This window comes from Copadichromis virginalis, linkage group LG19, assembly GCF_057382275.1.
Source record: "Copadichromis virginalis isolate Kocher_CV1m ecotype Utaka linkage group LG19, C_Virginalis_male_GT1.1, whole genome shotgun sequence".
Lineage (NCBI taxonomy): Eukaryota > Metazoa > Chordata > Actinopteri > Cichliformes > Cichlidae > Copadichromis > Copadichromis virginalis.
In genome coordinates, this window is record NC_140636.1 from 31,800,496 (window position 1) to 31,822,051 (window position 21,556).

The 21,556-nt window shown below is 44.2% G+C and overlaps 1 protein-coding gene across 2 annotated transcripts in view; it reads right to left on the reverse strand.

Moving 5' to 3' along the window:
* Nucleotides 1–1,545: 1,545 nt before the first annotated feature.
* kidins220a (kinase D-interacting substrate 220a) overlaps nucleotides 1,546–21,556 on the reverse strand; it is a 45,830-nt gene continuing 25,819 nt past the window's right edge. Inside the window, exons 24-32 of one of the 2 annotated variants that reach the window (XM_085440890.1) lie at nucleotides 12,577–12,755; nucleotides 10,344–10,555; nucleotides 9,494–9,607; nucleotides 8,784–8,843; nucleotides 5,545–5,661; nucleotides 5,241–5,339; nucleotides 4,069–4,287; nucleotides 2,945–3,166; nucleotides 1,546–2,586 (exon numbers count right to left, since the gene is read on the reverse strand). In XM_085440890.1, the coding sequence (XP_085297016.1) occupies nucleotides 1,696–2,586; nucleotides 2,945–3,166; nucleotides 4,069–4,287; nucleotides 5,241–5,339; nucleotides 5,545–5,661; nucleotides 8,784–8,843; nucleotides 9,494–9,607; nucleotides 10,344–10,555; nucleotides 12,577–12,755 (2,113 nt within the window). In that variant the 3' untranslated portion in view covers nucleotides 1,546–1,695. The remainder of the gene's footprint in view (nucleotides 2,587–2,944; nucleotides 3,167–4,068; nucleotides 4,288–5,240; nucleotides 5,340–5,544; nucleotides 5,662–8,783; nucleotides 8,844–9,493; nucleotides 9,608–10,343; nucleotides 10,556–12,576; nucleotides 12,756–21,556) is intronic. The other variant, XM_085440891.1, reaches the window with a different exon arrangement.

Genomic DNA, 21,556 nt, shown 5'->3' on the forward strand with positions numbered 1-21,556 from the left:
TATGTGACCTATAATAGTCTTAAAACACAGCGTCAACACTTCTCCAAGGCAAACACGACCTGGAGGCACGGTTGCGTAAAAGCTTACTGAGGACGCACTGACTGCACTCTTACTTTCTCACATGCCGCTGAAAGTAAAAGGGATTAACTGGTTTAGGTTGTGAGAGCCAGAAGCCGAGGATCTATTGTTTTTTTTTTTTTTTTTTTTTTTTTTTTTTAAATGGTAGACAATTGTGGGAAAGAGGTGAAACTATAGGTCTGTGATGGGTTGGATTCCGTAAGTCGAGCTATTAACTTGCCTTTCCCCTTTTTGCAAAACAGAAGTACGAGTCAGATCAAAACGTCCTAGAAGCATCTGTATTCAGACCAGATTTTGACTAATCAAACCCCACCGGTGTCCGCAGTTTGGACTTTATCAGCTTGATTCCTGTGAAATTAAACTATAAACCAAGTCAAACGATGACGGGAGTTCAAAATCAAAAAGCCACCCGTGGTCATTTGGCAGTCCACTGTTCTTTAAAGCAGGCATCAAAAGCGGACTGAGGTAGAAAGGGGGGGCAGGGGGCGGCTAATGCGTGCTGTTGGGTGACGTGATGGACCCCGCAGTGAGACCTGACAGTCACGTGTTGCAGGATCTCAAATGTTTCCATACCACTGACCCGCCAAGTAATCTGTGGCCTCCCATTAGGTGATTATTTTATTTATTTTAATAACCCCAAGGGATACTTAAAAATCTCCAAGTGTGGAAACAGTCACTCTTATACAAACCAGGAAAAATCTATTTATAAATAAAGCATGTCTTAAAGTTAAGACTCATTTACAGTTAAATGTAGAAGTACCAGAAATAAAAACGGCTCCTTAAAGGACAGTTTAAGAGTTACTGTGTTGAAGTTCAGAGTCCTCAAACCTGACAGGCGGTGTCTGTACAACCAGGCAGTAGCACGTTTGTATGAAGAGTGCGCCATCTATCGGTCAATACGAATCCTACCACTGAAGACATTTGCTTTTCCTCACCACATCATTAGGTAAAATATGAAAGCTATTAAAAATGTGACTTAATGTGCGTATTCTGGCCTATTTACCAGCGAATTCCAATAATGTACTGCACAAGCAGCTGAGTTAAGTCGAAGAAAACAAAAAAGAAAACCCCCGTCAGACTGATTTCAAGAGTCCACATACTGAGGATGTTTATTGATTCACAAAACACACTTACATGTGACGCTTTGCAGTCTAGTTCATGCATTTCTATCACACAGAAAACAGCACAAGTGTCTACACTTTGTTCTACCTGAAATATTCTAGCAACCTCACAACATGCTTTGAAGGCCGAATGCCTCAGAAACACTAGACTTGTTTTCTCTTCACAGTCATGGCTACTGTTCTATAAGCAACACTTTATTTTGTTTTATTTTTTACTGTAACATTACTGTCACTACACACAGAAAATCCAAACTAACGACAAAAACACACGGGACAAACAAACAGACCTTACAAACATTTTTTGGTATTTAACCATCAACTATCAGATTTATCCTTTTCAAAAATCAAGGTGGTTGCTTTATTAAACCTTACAACTCTTCTTTGACTTTGTCCTTAACAACACAACACTCATCTACGCTAGTTCATCGCAACACAATACAAACATCAAGAACCACACTCCGCATGACCCTTCTTAGTGTAACAAACACGTGGCTTCTTAGAGGACGCTCTCCCTCTCGTCGCCAAGGCTGATGGTTCGCAGGTTCTGGTTGTGGTGGATGGTGGCTGCCGTGGTGTTGGCAGTGCTGCTGCCGGGGATGATGATGACATCTGGGGAGATGATGTTGGAGCAGGCGGACTCTGTGCCTGTGATGGTAGCCTGCTGCTGATGGCTGTTGTTGGTGTTAGTGTTGGTGTCGCTGGGGCTGCTTGTGTTGTTATTAAGGGTGGTGTTGCTGGCGCTGTGGTTGAGGTTGCTGACCCCGCTGGATGGCCACCCCTCATCTGGGCTGCTGGCCATAAGGCTGGCCTCAGATGGAGCTTCGGAGCAGATGGACATGCGGGCCACTGTGGCATCCTGCAGGCCGCTCAGGCTGCTGGGTAGGGGGCCTCTCTTCTTCACCAAGCCCTCCAGCTCCAGTTCAATCAGACTGGGCTTCAGTGCATCTCTCTGTCTGCCAGTCTCTCCTTCAGCCTCTTCCAGGGATGGGTCTGAGGAGCTTTCACTGGAGCGCATCCCCGAATCGGACGAGTCCTTCTTATCGATGAGGATTTCGGTGAGGAAGCCAGGCTTGGCAAGCAGCCCAGTTGGCTTGGAGCTGTGGGAAGACAGAGCACCAAATTTTGCCTCTTTATGGAGGAGAGGTGTGGTGTTGTCAGAGTCTTCTGGGCCCGAGTCTTCATCATTGGGCAGCTTGTGGTAATATGACCCAGCTCCTTTCTTCTTGGAGCCTGGAGTCCTGGAGGACGAGCTGTGATCCAGCTTTTCATCCTCTTCGCTGATGGGGTCTAATCCATCGGTCCCTGAGGCAAAGTCTGTGGCATCAGAATTCTTGGAGCTTCTCTTGGTGAAAGACTTGCGGCTGTCTTGATCAGATCCTTCCTTGGCCTGAGAAGAGGGAAGAAGTTTCAATGAGGAGAACATAAAAATATACTGAATCCTCTGCTGCTGACCTCTGAGAGACCACTGACAAAAGGATTCCTATCTCTGCCTCTGGTGCCAAGACAAACAAAGAATATAAGCCAATAATGATGAAATGCAAGAAGCAGTGGTCTCCATTTTCTCAGCTGAGACTTCGAGTTCCGCCATTTCTCAGTACAGCTAAATACAACATTTCAAAATCACAAGTTAACTACACGGTACTTTCCTCCAGTCATGACAGTAGAGACTTATTTGAATGAGCTATTTCTGCCATCAGCGATGTGGTGACAAAAACACGACAGTGTACTTGTGACTGTCCACCCACCCCTTTGTCCTCTGAGCTGGCAGCCTGAAGGAATTGTCCAGGGTGGGGCTGAACAGGCCTCTCTCCCCCACTGCCGGACATCTCCAGCTGGGCCATCTGAGCGATGTACTCCCTGTAGGCATCATGATACTCAGCCTGCTGCTTGTCTGTCAGCTTGCAGATGTCATTAGAGGATTCCTGGGAATTCAGGCTAGACATGCTTGAAGTGCGGTGATTTGCCACCTGAAAAAATGAGGAAAAAGTTTGGTTGGGGTGCAACATTCATCCGAGTCTGTCATGTGCTGAGTACAGAGTGCCTTATGGTTCTGGGCTATTGACTTAAGAGTGCATAAAACAAGAGTGCAACAGCATTTACTCTGTGTGCAATCAGACATATACAGCAGCATTCTAAACTGCATGAATATGTACATGAGCTTTTGTAGCTCAGATTGATTTTATTTGTAGAGTTTATTTTTTGCACATCTTATATTTCGACTGTATTTCTTACATACTGTTTGGCATCTGTCGTGTACAGCAAAGGAAGAGTTTCACTGTACAGGGAAACATGTTTCTTTAATGTGCATATGACTAGAAAACTTTGAAACTTGAAACTGAAACTGATCATTAGATCTGAAATATTCTAAATCTGAGAATTGAATGTTTCCAGCAAAGACCGCGTGTGGAGTGGGAACTGGAGGTCATCTGAAACAGCAGCAGTGTCACTCGACGTGTGACCGTTTGCATGTGTCTCAGATGTTTGCACACTGGAAATACAAAAAGGTGAAAATACCAAATAGGGGGCCCTTTGACACCTTTTGGTTTGCAGCAGTGTCTAAGTATTTTTAATTCTGCAAATTTCAAGACCATCGTCAGCTTCCTCCGCTGTGCTCTTCTTTTTTTTTGGGTTAAACCACATTTATGTGAAACTGCTGAGGTCATCAACACACTGGCTTGGTGCAGCGACCATTCAACAGTTTGGGGTCCGACTATTTCCAAGTGTAACATGATAACAGTTACGCTTAAAAGTAGCAACTTCAATACGGTTGCACATCTGCATGTGTTAAAATAATGTGCCCACACACACACTGGTTGATCACGCCGCAGTTGTGATATTTCTATAACAAGCTCGTGACAGGAAGACTAACCGGCCAGTGTGAGTTGTTGCTGCGTCTCACAGGCTCCTCCAGACCCACGCCGCTGAGTTCCTCAAAGCTGAGGTTGAGGCTGAAGGCGGCTGTTTCGCGCTGGGCTCCCCCTGAGCGTCTGCTGGGCTCCCCGAGGTGCACGCTGCTGCCCTGCTCGCTAGCAGCTCGGGACTCATCCTGAAGTGCTGCCTGGCTTTCAGCATGCCGCTGTTCTATGACCTTAAACAATACAGGACAATATATGTGATCAACAAGTCACTTAGCGTGTTGGTTTTTGGTGTGTTTAAATGTAACAAGTACATCAGACTGCAGCAACAACAACAACAAAAGCTTGTGAGAACAGAATTGGGAGCTGTTCCTTAAGTAGATCTACTCAGCTGTCCCCTCCTCCCTGACAATACCCTCCCTTCATCCAGATATCAGTCAGCAATCTTGAACCAGATGGCTGTGCTAGCTGCATCCTGGCAACACAACACTGGTTTTTACATGGAGCTGCAAGGCCACTGCACTCTCCAGCTGCTTCTACCCAAGCCCTGCATAGGATCTCCGGTAAAACACGACCAATCTGGGGCTCTTGCCTTGGCATTAAGAGCACAGACTGACATTTGATGAAGTGGAGCCGGCTACATGTGTTAGTGATTTGAGCCGACTAGACCTCTGGCTGGCTGACTAGCGCCTTTCTCGTAATACGGATTATAAAATCTCCATCCCAATATCTCAGCACAACACGAGATGTCTTATTATGTGATATTGTCTGGATTCTGGCACAAACCACAACTGAAACAAATATCACCAGCGGGGCCCTGGTATGGTTGAGTATACGTCAGAGTCGCAGAGGGGCAGTTGATATTGTTTGTGGCGGACTAATGCTTTCCCTGTCAGCCTACATATGACCACTTCTGTTCACAAGAGTTTAACGGGTAATTAATAAAAAAACAACTTTATTTATCCAGGAAAGGAAACTCGTGAGATTTAGAGCCTATTTTTTCAACAGTATCACAGGCCCAGAAAGGCAAGATTGACCTAGCATCTTTTCTGGAGCATGAGAAACCAGAGCTTCAAGAGAAAACTCGCACAAGAATGGTGAGAACATGCACACAATATTTAGCAAGATGTTGAGTTGCACAATATTATTGCATTAAAGGCACCTAAATGAAGCAATCTAGTCTCACCATTCCTCTGAAGAGCTGCCAGTCACCAAAGTTCATCTCCATCTCTTTCTTCAGCTCATCTAGGTTGCAATGCGTGAGCACCCGACCATTTATATTGGCCTGCAACGGATAAAAAAAAGGACTGGTTTGCTCACAGATTCAATGCAATTGCCTAGAAAAGCCCACAGAGTAGCGAGAACTTCATGAAGAAAAACACTGCATTCATATGTTGCAATAAATGTGACCATCGAAAGAATGCCACACAAAGATGACGACAAGAAAAAATGAGGTGTTCACATAAACTTCTTTTAGTTTAAACGCGTACCTTCTTAATGGTGGAGGTGTACTGAGGCAGCATGGTGGGGTCGATTCCTTCTAGCTGCCTGAGACGCTCGCACACTGCGTCTGTGTTCAAAGAGCTGAGCAAGATGGCGGGAGAGCCCTACATAATAAAACACATTAACATATAATTGGAACATATTAAGACAGCTTTCATGGAGTTAAAGTCACCAGAGCAAACACACGCACACATTCTGTTAGAGCAACTCACAACTCCTAACACACTGATTAGGGCAAACTGAGCAACAATTCCTGAGAAACAGACGTGCAGGGCTGTTAGCTGCGAGGCACACAGAGGTGCAAAACCACGATCTCACACTGTATTTCTTTCTATCAGTCACACAGTGTAAGTGTAAAAGTAAACATAAATGCCAACCTATCCAAATATGCTGTTATCTTCCCTTATTCTTTTTCTCTGTGTATATATAAGCGCATAATGTGTGTGCTCAACACTTAAGGGATGGAGTCTGTGAGTCTGTGAGCCGACCAACACCGAAGCGGCCTCTGCTGATGAGCAGCTACGTAGCTCGATGTGACTAACACCAGTTGCCTGTTGATGCAACTGGCTGTCTGTGAAGGCCTCACAGACAGCCAAAATGCCACCCGCTGGCACGGAGACCAAACAAACCTCATCCACCCTCCTTCAACCAACCCCCCCTCCCGTCCCTTTTCTCACCCCTCTCCCTCTGGCTCTGCTCGTCTTTGAGACAAGCAAAGTTCTCCTTTCTTTCTTCCTTCCTTCTCCCTCTTCTCTCCCTCCCTTCCTTCCTTCCTTCCTTCCTTTCACATTCCTCCCTGCTCAGCCTCCTGCACTGACCTCCTATCACTCTCTTTTCCATCACTGTCTTTCTCTCACCCCTCCATCCTTCCCTCCTCCCGCTCCACTCGGCTATTAGCACTATTAAGACAAGGCTTCAGTCTAAGCCCCCTGGCTTTGTTTCTGGTTTCGAGGGAGAGAAGAGCAGAGCTTAGCCGAACTGTGAGTGGTTGTTAGACAAAAAACCTAAGCAGCTCTTACAACACAGTACACAATAATAGGTGCCAACTTTCAGTAATGGCTAGGATGAAGACTGGCACTAAGGGAGTTTAACTACTGATCATATCCACACTCTAGAATGAAACTATGTTAGTGACTCTAATAATTATACTAGTTAAGTTGTGTTTTGCATTGACTTTAAAGCAACAAGTCCGTGTTTCTACAGCATGCAACGTACACCGGTGCAAGTGTTAGGGATGAAGCAGAGATAGGTGGATGATGGAAATGGAAGTAGCATCGAAACCAAAGGTGTACCTGCTTGAATTTGTAAGGCAGCGGCTTTAAATGCTTGATCAGGAGACAAAAAAATAAGAAGCAGACGGACAAGAAGTCAGACAAAAATACACAGACATTTATAACACTGTGAAACCAGGAGTGTACCTGTGAAAAAAGAAGGCGGGGAGGCAGAAATTTAGACAGACAAGCAGAGAGACTGTAAGGACACATGTTAAACTCATCACCACGACAACAGTGCAGACATTTATCTGTCAAACAGTAGGAGGGGAGACAGCTAGCCAGCCAGTGTTGTCGGCCTGGAAAAGAGGAAGCTATTGGAAGTAGAATTGTCAGAGAAAGAGATTTTGTTTTCGCTGGAGTCAGCTGGCTTTTACAGCCATAATCTTTGCAGACAGAGCGGACTGCGGAGGACATAGAGACAGAAAGAAAGATCCATCTAGAGAATGAGACGTTTCTCACTCTGCAAAGAAAAAGCAGAAGTTTCGATTCACTGAAGGCCTTGAATAAGGCTCCTTGATTCAGACACCAAACGTGTCTTCTAAGAGCGTGAGTGAAAGCATGAATGTCTGCGGGTGTGTCCGTGTGTGTGTGTGTTTGTGTGAACCCTCCCAGTGTGTGTGTGTGTGATAAGACTGTAATTACAGCTGGGCTGAGCTCAGGGCTGGGCAGAAGGATGGGGAAGAGGAAACAGAGCTCTGTGAGGGAGGAAGCGTCTTGGTAAGGAGATAAGCTCTACCAGCGCTGGGCTCATTGTCAGTATATATGTGTGTGTCTGTCTGTACGTGTGTTGCCAGCCCCAACAGTTGCTCTGATGATAATCCCAGCAGCCAGAGGAATCCATACTCGCACTTACATCAGCTAGGCAATTACACTGGGATAGGGCTGCTTATATATCCCCACACTAGGAATTACACACAAATGTACACATACACATTTGCAGCTTTGTAGAAATGCAGGGACACATGAGCACGACACAAAGAGATTAAGTACAAACCAAAAAAGGGAAGGAAAATGTGAAAATTTATACTAAGGAGGAAAGAGCACAAGGGAGATACGAGGAACAAAAATTGGTATTAAAATATAAGAGACTGATGAAGGTATAAAGGATTTTTTAAAATTAAAGACACAAAATACAGACAGATAAGAGTTAGACGGAATGAACATTACTCAGTAATCTATATTTAAATCTTTCATACAGCTCCTCTAAATGCTTGCTGGCAGCAGCCTGATAAGTGCCTTTGTGAAGCAGAAATCTCCCGAGTAGCGTTATCATCAAATTGTTCTAATACTGGCTGATTTCTCTTCAAATGTGTGAATATCTGGATGCAGAGGCTCACTTCTTTTCAGTGCAACTCCAAGCATCCTTGATGTAAGTTCACAGGACCTCTACATCCATTTACAAGAAGAAGAAGAAAAAAAAATCCAACCCGCTGTTGATTTTTGCACACTGCCCATCACTTATGATGGGCACAAAATGAGCAATGGGCAGTGTGTGTTTTTGGCTTTCGTTTTAAGACAGACCATTTTTGATCCCACACACTTTTCACCAAGACTTCGCAGTGTGAAATATCCATTTATAAGAGAAGTAGAGATTGCAGTGTGCCAGAATCAGAATTAACTTCATTCAGCGTGTTATAATTACATGTGTTATTGCTTGCACACTCCTTAGTGGGGGGTAATAATCACACCGGATGCAGCTTACTATGAGTATTTAAGCAGTCTGCAGCACGCAGCAGGCGTGACAGCTTATTTTAGTTCTCCTGGCGTTTGTAAACCACTGCAACAAAATAAGTAGCCTGCCGCACAACGAGGCATGCCTGTTATTCGTGCAGCATGTGAGGTTTAAGCATCAGGCCTGCAGGCAGATAATGAAGGACTACTTTTTTTGTTTTTTGCATTAGTGTTGAGTTTGTATGTGCGTATTACACGTCCGCTAATGTTAGTAAGGTTACCATTGTGGGGTCAATGGGGCTTGTGTGGAAGGCTTCGCTGGCATCCTCTGCAATAATGTCCTGATATGGAGTGCAGAATGGAGACAAGGATTGTACAGGGAGACGTGTTAACGAGGGTTGGGGTTATAAGCATGCAGCCTACTGGGAGGACCTTAAACTTCTTAATTTGCAAGGGTAAGGCTTTACAAACAGAGAAATACCCCCGCTAAGGTCAGGACCTGGACTGTGAATGAGAACAGTGATAGTGAAAACAGGGAGTTATAAAATCATTGAGAGGAAATGAAGAAATTTAAAACTAAAGCATATAGAATCACTAACAGGACAAATGAGGTGTGCGACAGAAAAGGAAGTATTAAAAAAGGAAAGGAGGTCATACTTTGCGGTTCACAATGGACTTCACAGCACATTAAACACTGAGTGCTAAAACTCCACGCTGTCCTGAGCCTGAAATTTTACAAGTTTAATTATTTAATCTATTAACTTAACTCTGTGTATGTCTAATCAAATAAGACTTTTCTAGCTGCCAGGAAGCACTGCTCAGATGTCATAAACTTATTAACAAAGTGAACCAGAAGAGTAAAAAGCGTTTAAACTTTCAATCGATCCAGTCAAACAACGTCAAACACACTATTAACACTTCTTTACGGTGTATGTGCTACGGTGAGATGAAAGCACGTGTGAAATGCATTTAGCCCAACTTCTTTACTTACAAGTCCACTGGTGTCTTGCGGTTGACCGGGTGGTTTAATGGAAGGACGCGAGGATGAGGGGACATGGTGGGAGAAATGCCGTGGCAGGTGATACACGTGATGGGGGAAATAAGGCTACGAGGGGAGAAAGAAGGATTGTGGAAAGGCAGGCAGGAAGACAAAATAAAACAAAAATCATAAAATCATATAAAGGAGCATGAGCATGTGTACATATAACAGGAAAGGATGCTGGGGGGGATATCATGGTCATGCGGCACTGTCCAAATCTGCAATGTAGGTCAACTGATAAGGAATAAAGGACTGGGCAGCTAAATCCAGTAACTCTTTGAAATCCATCTTTATTTCAATAGGTGCTTTCTGACCAGAGGAGCCAATCACAGTTCTTAAGAAAAACAATGAGTAAATATTAGTAGAGATTGAAGGACTCTGATATTGGCTGTGTGAGTCTGCACTCAGTGAAAATGACAATCACAACAACCAAAGTAGATCTGAATCAATATGATTTAATGGAGACTATCAATGGTCAAGGATCAGATTTGGAGGCTAACATCAGCAGCAAGCTGCTGAAAGAAGCTTCTGTCTAAAGGAAACAGCTATTTGTAACACTACCTAAAAGAACATCACACTGCTTTCAACTATGTCCTTGCTGTATTTCCTTTCCGCCTACATTTTTCCTAATTCCTCATTGGTATGTTCTCACATGGGACTACCCCAGTGGGTAGTCCTTAGACCTGTTTGGCCTGAAAGCACCTATTGTGTGCCATTTTTGGGTTGTTAGCATTGTCATTTGGCCATATAGACACCTTTTAGAGTGAGTTGTAGGTACAGGATGTAAGTCATGTTTCCTCACCCGGTTGTAGAAAGGGTGCTGAGGGCCAGTCATTCCACTGAAGTAGGCACTGTGTGGCTGAGGAGGCAGGGATCCGGTGAAGGAGCCTGCTGGGGAGCAGGCGGCAGAGTGTTGGGTGTAAACTGACTGGGGACGGGCCGCTGCCTCTTGGAGGGGCAGTGTGGGATAGGTCACTCCTCCGATGTGCATCTGCTCCCTGGCCGCACGCACATCTAAGAGACGGCAGAGGCAGGGAAGAAGTACAATGGAAAGAGTGAGAGAGAGAGGAAGGGTTTATCTGTGATGCTGATTATCATGTCTTGGCGATGACTATAAAGACCCTTCAGATCCACCCACACATCAATAATTTAGCTTTATTTCATAATCTCTGGAGAGTTTGGACAGTTGTGAATTCAGAGGAAAAAAACTACATATCAAACAGCTGACGTACATGCCGGCAAAATTCTTTGATTCTCAAAGCACTGCAGGGAATACAACAAGAACATTGTTCGTGAACATGTTCTCCTTATCCCAGTAAGAAGAGAGTCAAACAACTACAGACTGGAAAGAAAATTAGCGCAGATGTTACGATTACAGAGACCTTCAACTGTGAATTCCACTCTCACATTGATTCCTATTACTCTGTTTGCTCACAAACAGCAGGCGTGTTGATATTCTCTGTTTTCCAGATTATATGCCAGCCACGTGACGTTTTCTGGCACATGCAGCTCTTTGCTGTCCCCGTCAAATAAATTCGCCCATGTAAACAAACAAAGAGGACCATGTGAACTCATAGACATCATCCCGTAAGTGCTTTGCTACAACCGCTTTCACACGAACCATTCTGACTTTGAGAGAAGTCGTGGAGGAGGTAAGTAGGGAGCTTCGGTTAAAGCTCCCAAATTAAAGTTAAATAAGCCCGAAGACAGAACAGAGTAGCTCTGTGCGGCTGGCAAGAAAGGAAGAACCAGAAACAGAAGCAGGCACCAGAATGTCTCCTGGTTATACAAGTGGCTGCTGAATGACACGCTGAGTGAGACCCAATCCAGCCTGTGAACACAATGGGGGCCTTATGATGTGAGTCAGGCTCATGGGCGGGTATCACTGACAGCACTGCCCACTGGTTGGCCACAGGACACTGGGCACCAAGTACCAACTGGTCAGGGAGGGGAGCGCAGGGAGTTCGATGACTGGGTAGGAGCGTTGGTCACCTTCCGTTTCGCCGTGGATAAGAGTGGAGGCACAAACGCCCACAGTTTTGAGCACGTACAAACACATGTTTCATGGATGCATACACTACACGCACCTTTTTAGGAACAGAGTACTGTACTTACAGATCGGGGCGTTTGGTTGTAGTACTTTGTCAGCTGCGCCCTCCGTGACTCAAAGTTGTTTCAGTGGAACAGACTTTCTGTGTGTGCGAGTGTGTGTTTTCTGTGGTCTCATAACGCTATGATGCAGCAGCTTCACACCAGGCGTCATCCACACTCCTGTACGGGCCGAATGGACGCTGACGCACGGTAGCGAAAGTACAACTCCGCTCTGGCTTACAGTTTAACAGTGATGCACTATTACGTCAGTGTAACTACAAAGTGTGAAATTTGGTGCTGCACTATGGCCAGATTGGAAACGGGGAGCGAAGGCATTGTCCTGATCGTACAGCGCTGGTCGACATTTGATTGTTTGGAAACAAGACCCACGCTGTGGGTTACTGAGAGCCCCTGCAGTGGGCGATTTTAGAGCAAACCCTGCTACAATGCTATGAGTAATGCCACTGCCAAATGAGCTGGCACTGCACCGGACACATTGCACAGAGGACAGTTTTCAGTGTCTCCATGCTATTGTTCACTATTCAGTTTGGGGGTTTTTGTCCCATCATAACAGCTAAATCATCCACGTGCCAACTGAGCTTGTCCGTTTGCTGAAGATGTCCATGAGATGTGGCTGAAAGCTTCAGAGGCAACAACAGAGTTCATCCCCTTCATGCTCCCTTTCCTTTCCCCAGATTGCAACAAAATAAAACAGATTTGGATGTGGTAGACTGCACTCCCCAGCACTATCATCAAAATACCAAATGAGGGAATATCTTTTGAAAGAATGCTAATCCCTGCAGGAGAGCACAGGAGACTGCCAAAGAGCACTGAAGTTGTTCTGACAGGATATTGCAACTCAAATATCTACTAACACTATGCTATTTATGGCAGGGTTTGTTTTTTTTTCTGCCATCTGTAAAATATACCATGTGTGTACAGACCTGCTATGATCTCCCGCAATTTGGGGTCCAAGTTAACAGTGCAGGGCAGAAACATCTCCACATCTCTGGCAGTAAGAACAGGCGTCCTGGAGGAGAGGAACACTTCAAAGCTGCGGATGTCTCCGTCGATCTCCAGCAGAGGCTCCACGTCCTTTGTGGTCGGGATGTTCTTGGAGATTCTTTAGAGGAATGAAGAATTTTTGAAGGAGTTATTGTAGTGAATATTTACCTTAATTGATACTTATTAAGACGAAAAATGCCAAGGACAACAAAAAACACATGGCACCACTGACTATTTGAGGGTGTTTAGAAATGTGATGTTTGCAACCACTGCTGGCATGACTTATCAGAATGTATGTATGACATTAGTTAACACCATTTTACTACATCTTGTATTGCACGTGAACACTAAATTAGAAATCAGAAAGGTAAATTACCCTTTGATCAAATACTTTAACAATACAAATAACAGAAATTTAAAAAGCACCAATTGGAAACAATATTACAATTTGACACCTTTTACTCCTCTTTATGAGTTAAGAACCAAAGAGAGCACAAAGATGACGACAAACTATTCTGTCTTACTGACAAATATGGCATAAATATGTAACTGCATGCTAAATTCTGACTTGTGGATTCATAGCAAAAAATAGAAATCATTAAATTCTGACAAAAAAAGGAAAGAGGAAACAACAAGCAGTTCTGTTAAGATTGAAAAGATATGACAACGGTCATCATCATCATGAGAGTAGAGAGATAACTGGATTTAGAAAAAGGCGAGATAGTGAAAGCGGGGATGTTCGAGTACAGATAGAGTGAGGGATGTTATCTTTTCTGAGCAGAGGAGGAAACCTGAGAAGATGACAATCAGGGTAATTTAGCAAGCAGCAGACGGAAGCGCGTCATGATGTGCTGCTACGGTTAACGTGATGTTTGTTATCACAGGCCCTAAGTAAACACCACGTTTGGAGGTTGTTCTGTTTCTGCATGATTATAGTTTTCCTGGTCTATACAGCAGGGGGGAAAAAGCTGTACTACATGAAGAACTTTAGATGAGAACAATTTATCGACGCTGTGTTCAGCTTATGGAATATTCCATTTTAAAACACTAAAATTAAAATTGTATAAACCAAATTTTAGACCCCGGAAATGCTGCATATGGATTACAAATGCTGAAAGGTTATGAAGTGAGGACTTTTATTTAAGCTGAATAATGTTAAAAGTGCTATCACAAAATCACAGAAAGGGTAAAATGAGGCCAAGGATACACAGGATACAAACAACAACAAGCCACAGCAATCAGTACATCTCGACCGATCCTATCATTCAGACAGGAAAATATGAAACTTGGAGTGACTTATGACACCGGCCATTCATCATGAGAGTATGCAGCTCTTATCAGATGAATGAGGAGACTTCAGTGGGGAGTAGACATTTTTCTCATCTCGGCTTCCATTTGTCATCCAAACCCTTCATCATTTTCTCAGTAGATGCTTTTCTCTCCCTACATCTCCCTTAACCTTCCCTCCTTACAGATCAACCTCAACTCACCCTCCTCTAATACATCATCCAGTCTGTCTAGTGGTGAGCTGTGCAGGGAATACAAGCTGGAAAAGTTGGGGTTTTTCTCAAAGACTGAGCTGTTTTCAACAGTGAACACAGACTCGTCTTTCTGTGACTTGATTGGATGATTAGTACGGCTGCTGCTGCTGCTGCATGCTAGCTAAGTCAGGATGAGGTCAGCATCTGGCCAGAGCTCAACACAGCAGACTGTTAGCTAATAATCCAAAATATAAACTAACTTAATCTGGTTAACACGGTGGCCTGAAATGTCCTCCATCAGCCCATTCCAGTGAAGTTCTCATACCTCAGTGATGGGTGGTCACAAACAAGTCCTTTAAAGGTGCAGAACACTCAGTTACAAGTTACATAATTTCCATTTCTGGCTGTTAGTTGACACTCCAGACTGCTTACAGTGAGTGAACAGGTAGGGCTCCAGTCCTCTGTTCAAGGACATTTCCACAGGACAGATGGCTGGTGATAGACAGGTCTGCTGCTGCAGCGCTAAAACCTGTGACCTTGTTGCAGGTTCATGCTCAAGTCTGACAAGAAATACTGACATTTGGGTGTCTTAGAGAGACATTCTGGCGTGTTTGGTAGTCATAATAAATGAAAAATAAATATATGACATGCAAATCCCGCATGTTGATAGCATATACATTATTTCAGTTGAATCAAGTGAATGTTTTCATATTTATCTTCCCACTCAGGATCTTCTCTTAGAACAGCCCAGGTGGCTCACAGCAACCCTTTGTACCCACCCAACTGCTACTTAGAAAAGACAGTGAGGAGTAGGGATGGGTACCGGTACCGGACATAAACGGTAGTAACCAGACCGAAAAGCAGCGCACATTTCGGTGCTTTATTTCGGCGCTTTTTTTTCCTGAAATGTCATACACTTTGGATTCCAGCCAATCATTTTACCTTTGCAAGCGTAGTAGGCGGGCCCAGGTACGTACGTTCTTTTAGAGCAGAGCTACAGATTAAAAATGCCCAAGGCGAAGCGGTCAAAAGTCTGGCTGTACTTCACAGCAAAAGATGCAAACTCAGCAGCCTGCAACAAGTGCTTTAAGCTGATACTGTGATACTGTCAAAGGAGGTAACACCTCAAATCTGATGAAACACCTGGCGACGCATAGCGTGTTTTTAAAAGCAGAGAAATGCGCCGTATTTGATAGCTTGCACTGTGCACCGTGCACATCTACTGCGGGTGTGGTGCCTGTTATCGGACCCGGAGTTTGCAACATCCCCCAAAAACCCAAAGAGGAGAGTCCTGGCCCCTAGCCCTGCCAGTGTAGCAGAAATGATGAGGATGATGATGGCAGCAGCAGCCGTTCTTCTCTGCGTGAGTAGCTTAATGTTGTTCGTGTGTAATTTACGTTGAGTAGGCTAACCACGTTATTACATTAATGCATGTAAGGTGAACTAGCAAACATCATCATAGCTACATGCGGCTGTCTTCTTGTTTGATGGCAGATACTAACTTCACCCTGGCCAAAAAGGCTAAAATGACCAAAGAAAAAGTGGAAAACAGTTAAACATGAGAGGTTTTTGGACAAAGTTTGTGTTTTTCCCCCCCATTGTTTAAGCACTGCTTCCAGCCAAGAGTGATGCCATGAATCCCCTATAGCTGCAGAAAAGGCTAACATTGTTGTCTTTTTACAAAAAAACAGCTAAACACGAGAGGTTTTTGGACAAAGTTCGTGTTCTTCATTCTTTAAGCACCGGTTCAAGCACCGTTTAAGCACCAGCACCATTTCAAAAGTACCAGTTTGGTACTGGTATCGGATAAAACCTCAACGATACCCATCCCTAGTGAGGAGACAGAAAAGGCTGTGAGTAGAGAGGACAGAGCAGCACAGCTGGCTCCAGTGGACAAAGCCCTCTCAGTGTTTCTTCCATTAGAACCTTTAATAAGACCCAAAAAGTTGAGGAAGCTCATTGTTGGCACACAGACGAACCCTCTGCTGTGACCTAGCGGATAAGTGTGATTCTGAAGGCACAGCTGTTACCTGAGTGTACATGCACGTAAGCACCACCACTGATGGTGTCAGCCTGAGTGCTGATTCAAATAACACTGACGAGAACAATTATGTAATATCCACTGCAGACACCTGGGCAGTCAGGATGGGAAAATTCAAAGGCACAGATGAAGGGTGGAGTATGTGTTTAAGCGCATGCGCGAGTGTCTGTGTGTGTGTGTGTGTGTGTGTACTGTATGTGTGTGGGGGTGTTTGGTTCCTTTTCTCATGAACTGTATTAACCCATACACAGACTGAGAGAATCTTGTGCTTTTCCCCATTTCCAGCTGGCTTAGTGCTGTTTATTTGTGGGTCTGAAGACACAGACCAACAGGAGCCAGTGAGTCACACACACACAAACATGCACGCACACAGAGCACTTCCTTTTGCTATACAAAGAACATCCTCCACAGACTTTCTAAGGAATCTTATATCTTTTTATAGGACCATCTAAAATAACTCTGTAATGTGTAAACAGGAAAAAAAATTAGAAAGGGCTCCAATTATGAAAGTATAACTGAGACTTATTATGCTTAGATGTACACACAGACAGAAATTTTGGTCTACTACAGACTGTTTATATTCATAGATTTATTATAGCCCGAGGAGTCATATGTTAGATGATAAGTTACTAAGAATTATAACTGAAAATAACTCAATAACTCATTTATCTTGTCATATTTTCAGACACATTTGCTTTTGTTAAAACTGAGACAAGTTTCACAAACAAATAAAAAACCCTTAATTTATACTGGACAACAATGGCAACCAAGAAACTGGCTACAATGTGCATAATTCACTGAGTTGTGTGTTTGCTCTTGGTAATGCACAATGTGCAAGCATACAGGAGCACAGACAGATGTCTCTTCTAAATACAACTGGATTTGCTAAGAGCAAGTCAAGTACATCCATCATGCCCAGACAAACTGTGAGAGAATAAGAAGACGACTAAGTTCCCAACTACCTATTCAGACAAGAAAGGAAAGACAGACACTGAGTGGAAATCCTGCTTCAAGGAGGACCAAAACGTGAAAAACAAAACAAATCAACAAATAGTGGAAAAGGAAACCCCCCCCCCCCCCCCCCACACACACACACACACACAAAATAAGCATAAACTGTACATAAAAGATGGATATAGCTACTGTGACCCATTGCCATATTGGGTTTCTGAAAAAGAACATGACAAACAGCTGATTTAGACTGGTAAAGCCTACAACGTAACCTACTTAAGCAGCCGACGGCATTGCCAGCATTCATGCGTCTGCATGCTGTATTATGTGTTAATCATCCTGTGGTTGTGTCCCGGTGTATTATATGCACTGGGACACAACCCAGCAAATTATAGTGGTGTGAAAAAGTGTTTGGAAGACTTGCTGTGGTAAATGAAATCATGAATTCTGCTTTCTACCAAAACATCCTGAAGGAGAATGCCCTGCCATCTGTTTGTGACCTCAAGCTCAAGTGCACTTGGGTTCTACAGAAAATGGAGACTTTGGCGTAGCCTTCGCTTGAATCCGATTGAGATGCTGTGGCATGACCTTAAAAAGGCAGTTTAGCTCGTTCACCTTCATTTAGAAAATGCAAGTATAACAAACATACAAAAAAATGGGAAACACTTTTCACACTACTGTAAATCTGGTGCAAGCTACGACTGAAACAAATGAAAAGCTAAGACTTTTTCCTTTCTCTATACATCCATTGAGATCCATTCTGACAGTTTCAGCAATCTCCCTCCAGGAATTTGCTGACATGTGCGAGTCCCTATATTGAGGCTATGATTATTACACCTTATATAATAATATATTACCATAAATGATATTTCAGTACTAATGGACTGAGAGCTAACAACTTGACTGCAGGAGTCTGGGTAACACGCTGAAATGCATGTACCCATTAAATGATAAAAACACTTTTAAAATGAGATACGACCACTTAAAATGCCAATATCTAGAATTCCTATCGTTTGAGATGTTGGCTGCAAATCACTATGGACTAATTAGTCATTCTTATCAGAAACCAGTTGCTTAATGAGAAGTTGGATGTTTTGTTTGCAGTGTCCAAGAAGCCACTACACTACTTTCAAGCAGATGAAGAAAAAATTTTCAGCAGCCATTTTTGTAGCACAATAGGCCCATTGACAGGACCAGGCTTATAGTTGCAGTCATGCAGGCGCACAGGTCCAACCTCTTGCTGTGTGGCGTGGCTACTGGGAGCTTTCTGGGCTTATCCAAATGCTAATGGGTCCCAAAGCTGACTGGGGCATAGCCTTTCTTCTCCTCTCAACTCCCACACACTGCAGCTGATGGGAAGGAGCAGAATTCATCTCGCTCGCTCTCTCTTCAGTACTCTCGCTGGGCACAGAAAGTATGAATGTGCCACTTGACTTTGCTTTATAGCTGCCCACTGTGCTTATGGGTGACATTCGCACACACGCCACAAAGAGGTGGTCTCTCTGCCAAACATTTCCATAAAGGGGCCCAAAGACAGAGAGATGCCTCAGAACAGACAACCGCCTGTGCGCATTGTGTTTGAGAAGCTCAAGAGTTTCGATGTCAGACACTGTGCGACCAGTACAACAATGTGTGGGTGAAGAAGTTAACCAGGCCCGGGTCCGGCACATTCCTCTCCTGGTCAGAGTCATGTCAGAGCTGCTGGTAGTGTCTACCCAGCATGTGGATGAAAACAGCGAGGCCCTCTCTGGAAAAACAGTGGACAGGCGAGTTGGCGCGTGGATTCACAGCATCAAGGCTGAGGGAGGTTATTGTTACAATGGAAGCTGCCAAGACCTCCACCACCCAAAGGCAGAGGGGGAGAGCAAAAATATGTTTTCACTTTAGATGACGCCATGTTCTTTGTCTCCTTAAAAATCCAGACGCATTTCCTTGATTTAAAGCAAATGCTTCAAGTACTGTGGACACCCCTGTCTCTGCTTTCCCCTTCGTCTCTAACCTTCCCTTTTCCTTGCTTCCTTGTCTTGGCAGTGCCAACTGACAACTTGCGGCAGCGTCTGCTTTCCATATACATTTGTGGCAAAGTTAAGTCCAGTAATTGAAACTCTCTTGTACTAAGCTGGACCTGTGCATCCCAAAGCAAACCACAGAGACAAGCAGGCTAATGGGAAACACACCATGCTGATAAAAACCAAGCAGTTTCGGAGCAAGCGGCCTCTCAGTGAAACGGGCTCAGGGCTCAGTGGTTCCGTGAAATGTTGATTAAACTCATGTGTAGCGCCGAAATGGAGCCTCCTTGTTCCAGACCCCAAAAACCTTAACTGAACCCTCCACTCAGAGCAACTAGGGCCTCATTCTTGACAAATATTAAAACAGTAAACCTCAACTTAGTGATTTACGCACAAGAAGAGAGTTTGGAGCATCCTTGGGTCATTACACAGTTTGTTCATTGTGACAGTAATTGCACCATGAAGCTCATATCAGCACATGTGGTTGTTTGATAGCTGTAATGGCCAGTTGATAGGCCATATGATGCTCGGTTAAGTGGGGTGGACTGCTAAAGTGAAGACAGATGGGCAGCTGTAGATTATGCAGCTGGAATAAAAATGAATCCATACAGTGAAAAATTAATATGACAAACAAACTTGGGAGTCTCAGACTGGACGAGCAATCCTGTTCAACGTCACTGAAAGGGATACATGTGTCAATAATAAGAAGAGAAACTGGAATGAGAAAAAGAAAAATCAATGAGAATGTGAGAGAAAGAAAAGGAAATTACTGTGGTAAAACAAAAGCTTCTCCAGTTCAATTTGCATCCAAGTTAGAGGCAAGGATGTAAAGCCTCGCGTGATTATTAAGGACTTTAAAAAAAAAGCAGACTGTTTGAGCAACTACTACAGAGGCTGACAACAAGATCACAGAAAGTCAATGATAATGTAGAAAAAAAGCACCTGTGAAACCTTTCAGAGGCTAAATCCTCAATATGTTTCTCTGGGCTTCTTTGCAATTTCCGTGTGGTTTCTGCACACATATTCTAACAAGCCCTAACCTCCATTGACCTTTGAAGGGCCAGGATGTTAATGTCAGTTAAGAGCCGGATGTGTGTGTGTGCGTATCAAGATTGCCCGTGGCTCCCGCAGTGGCTGAGTGGTGAATCTCACTGTCCCCTTAAAGGTCAGCGCCGACCCTCTTGTAACCCTGTGCTGCTATTTATAATCAGCCCCCACCTTCTAGCAGTTCCAGCACAAAGACACGGGAAAGCACGAGAGAGATCAGTGATAATGCTCAACACTGCAGAAATACCAAAGTATCAGGCGGCTGTCAGCTTCTCAGCCCTCTGCTCTTTTTCTTCCATCTAAGTGTCACATTTAAATGTTAACCCAACCTTGTGGTCTGATGGATGGGCTCTAAGACCGGAGCAGAGGTCAGCCAGAGGTGTAGCGGTGGGGCTTTTACTGCATTTAAAAATGATTATTTGTGCTTTGTACAAAAAGAGAACAGAGCAGCTCTCTTGTTTCTGACCAATTAGACTAATCCTTCAACCTCGGCTTGCAGGCACAAATGAAAAAGGCTTTAAGGATTTTCTAGCAAAGAATGCTGCACAACGTTCTTTCCGGTAGCCTCCCTGCACAAATACACACAAGAGCAGTCAAAAACTCCTCTTCCACATACATACACACACACACACCTCCTCCTGTGTCACCTGTACACACTGGCCAGAGCTGTCTTTTTTTTCCTTTTACATTTTAAGTAGCTCAGTAGGGGTTGGGTGGTGTTGGAGCTGGCTGAGGCTGATTCATGCCTTAGTCAACGCCAACAAACACCTGAGGGATGCAAGAACGACAGAGCAGGCCAAATCGACCCACACGCATACGTGCACTCAAGTGGAATCAGCAGAGGACCGGTTTCACTAATATAAACAGCCACGTGGGACCCAGGGGACATGTGCATGAATTTCTGTGTGTGTGTCCACCACCTGGACTATCTCACTTGGAGCAGCAGCATCACCTGGGGCTTCAAATACACCCGAGACGCTAGCACACCAATGGCAAACGCCTCATGCGGTAATCCTGCTGGTATCTGGTCTGATCCTCTGTAGTATTCACAAGCTTTGGTTCCGTTACCTTATTTTACCTCCAGAGACAGAACTCTTTCTTCTTGCTCTCTCTTTCTTACCTCCCCCCCACCCCCCAACTGTTCCTGTTTTTCCATCTTTATCTCACACCAACCCTAGTTTCGTTTTTGTCTCCGTCTGTCTTTATCTTCCCTTCAGTCAGGTGGTCTGTCAGCACACTAGTGTGTAGACTCAGTGGCGGTGTCCTATCAGCGATGGAGCCAGAACTCTATTGAGACACAGGTGACTTCACATTAGCCTTTACAAATTCACACACGTTTGGAGGCCTCTTGGCAAATGGCAGCGCAGTGAACGATCGAATTACCAGTTTT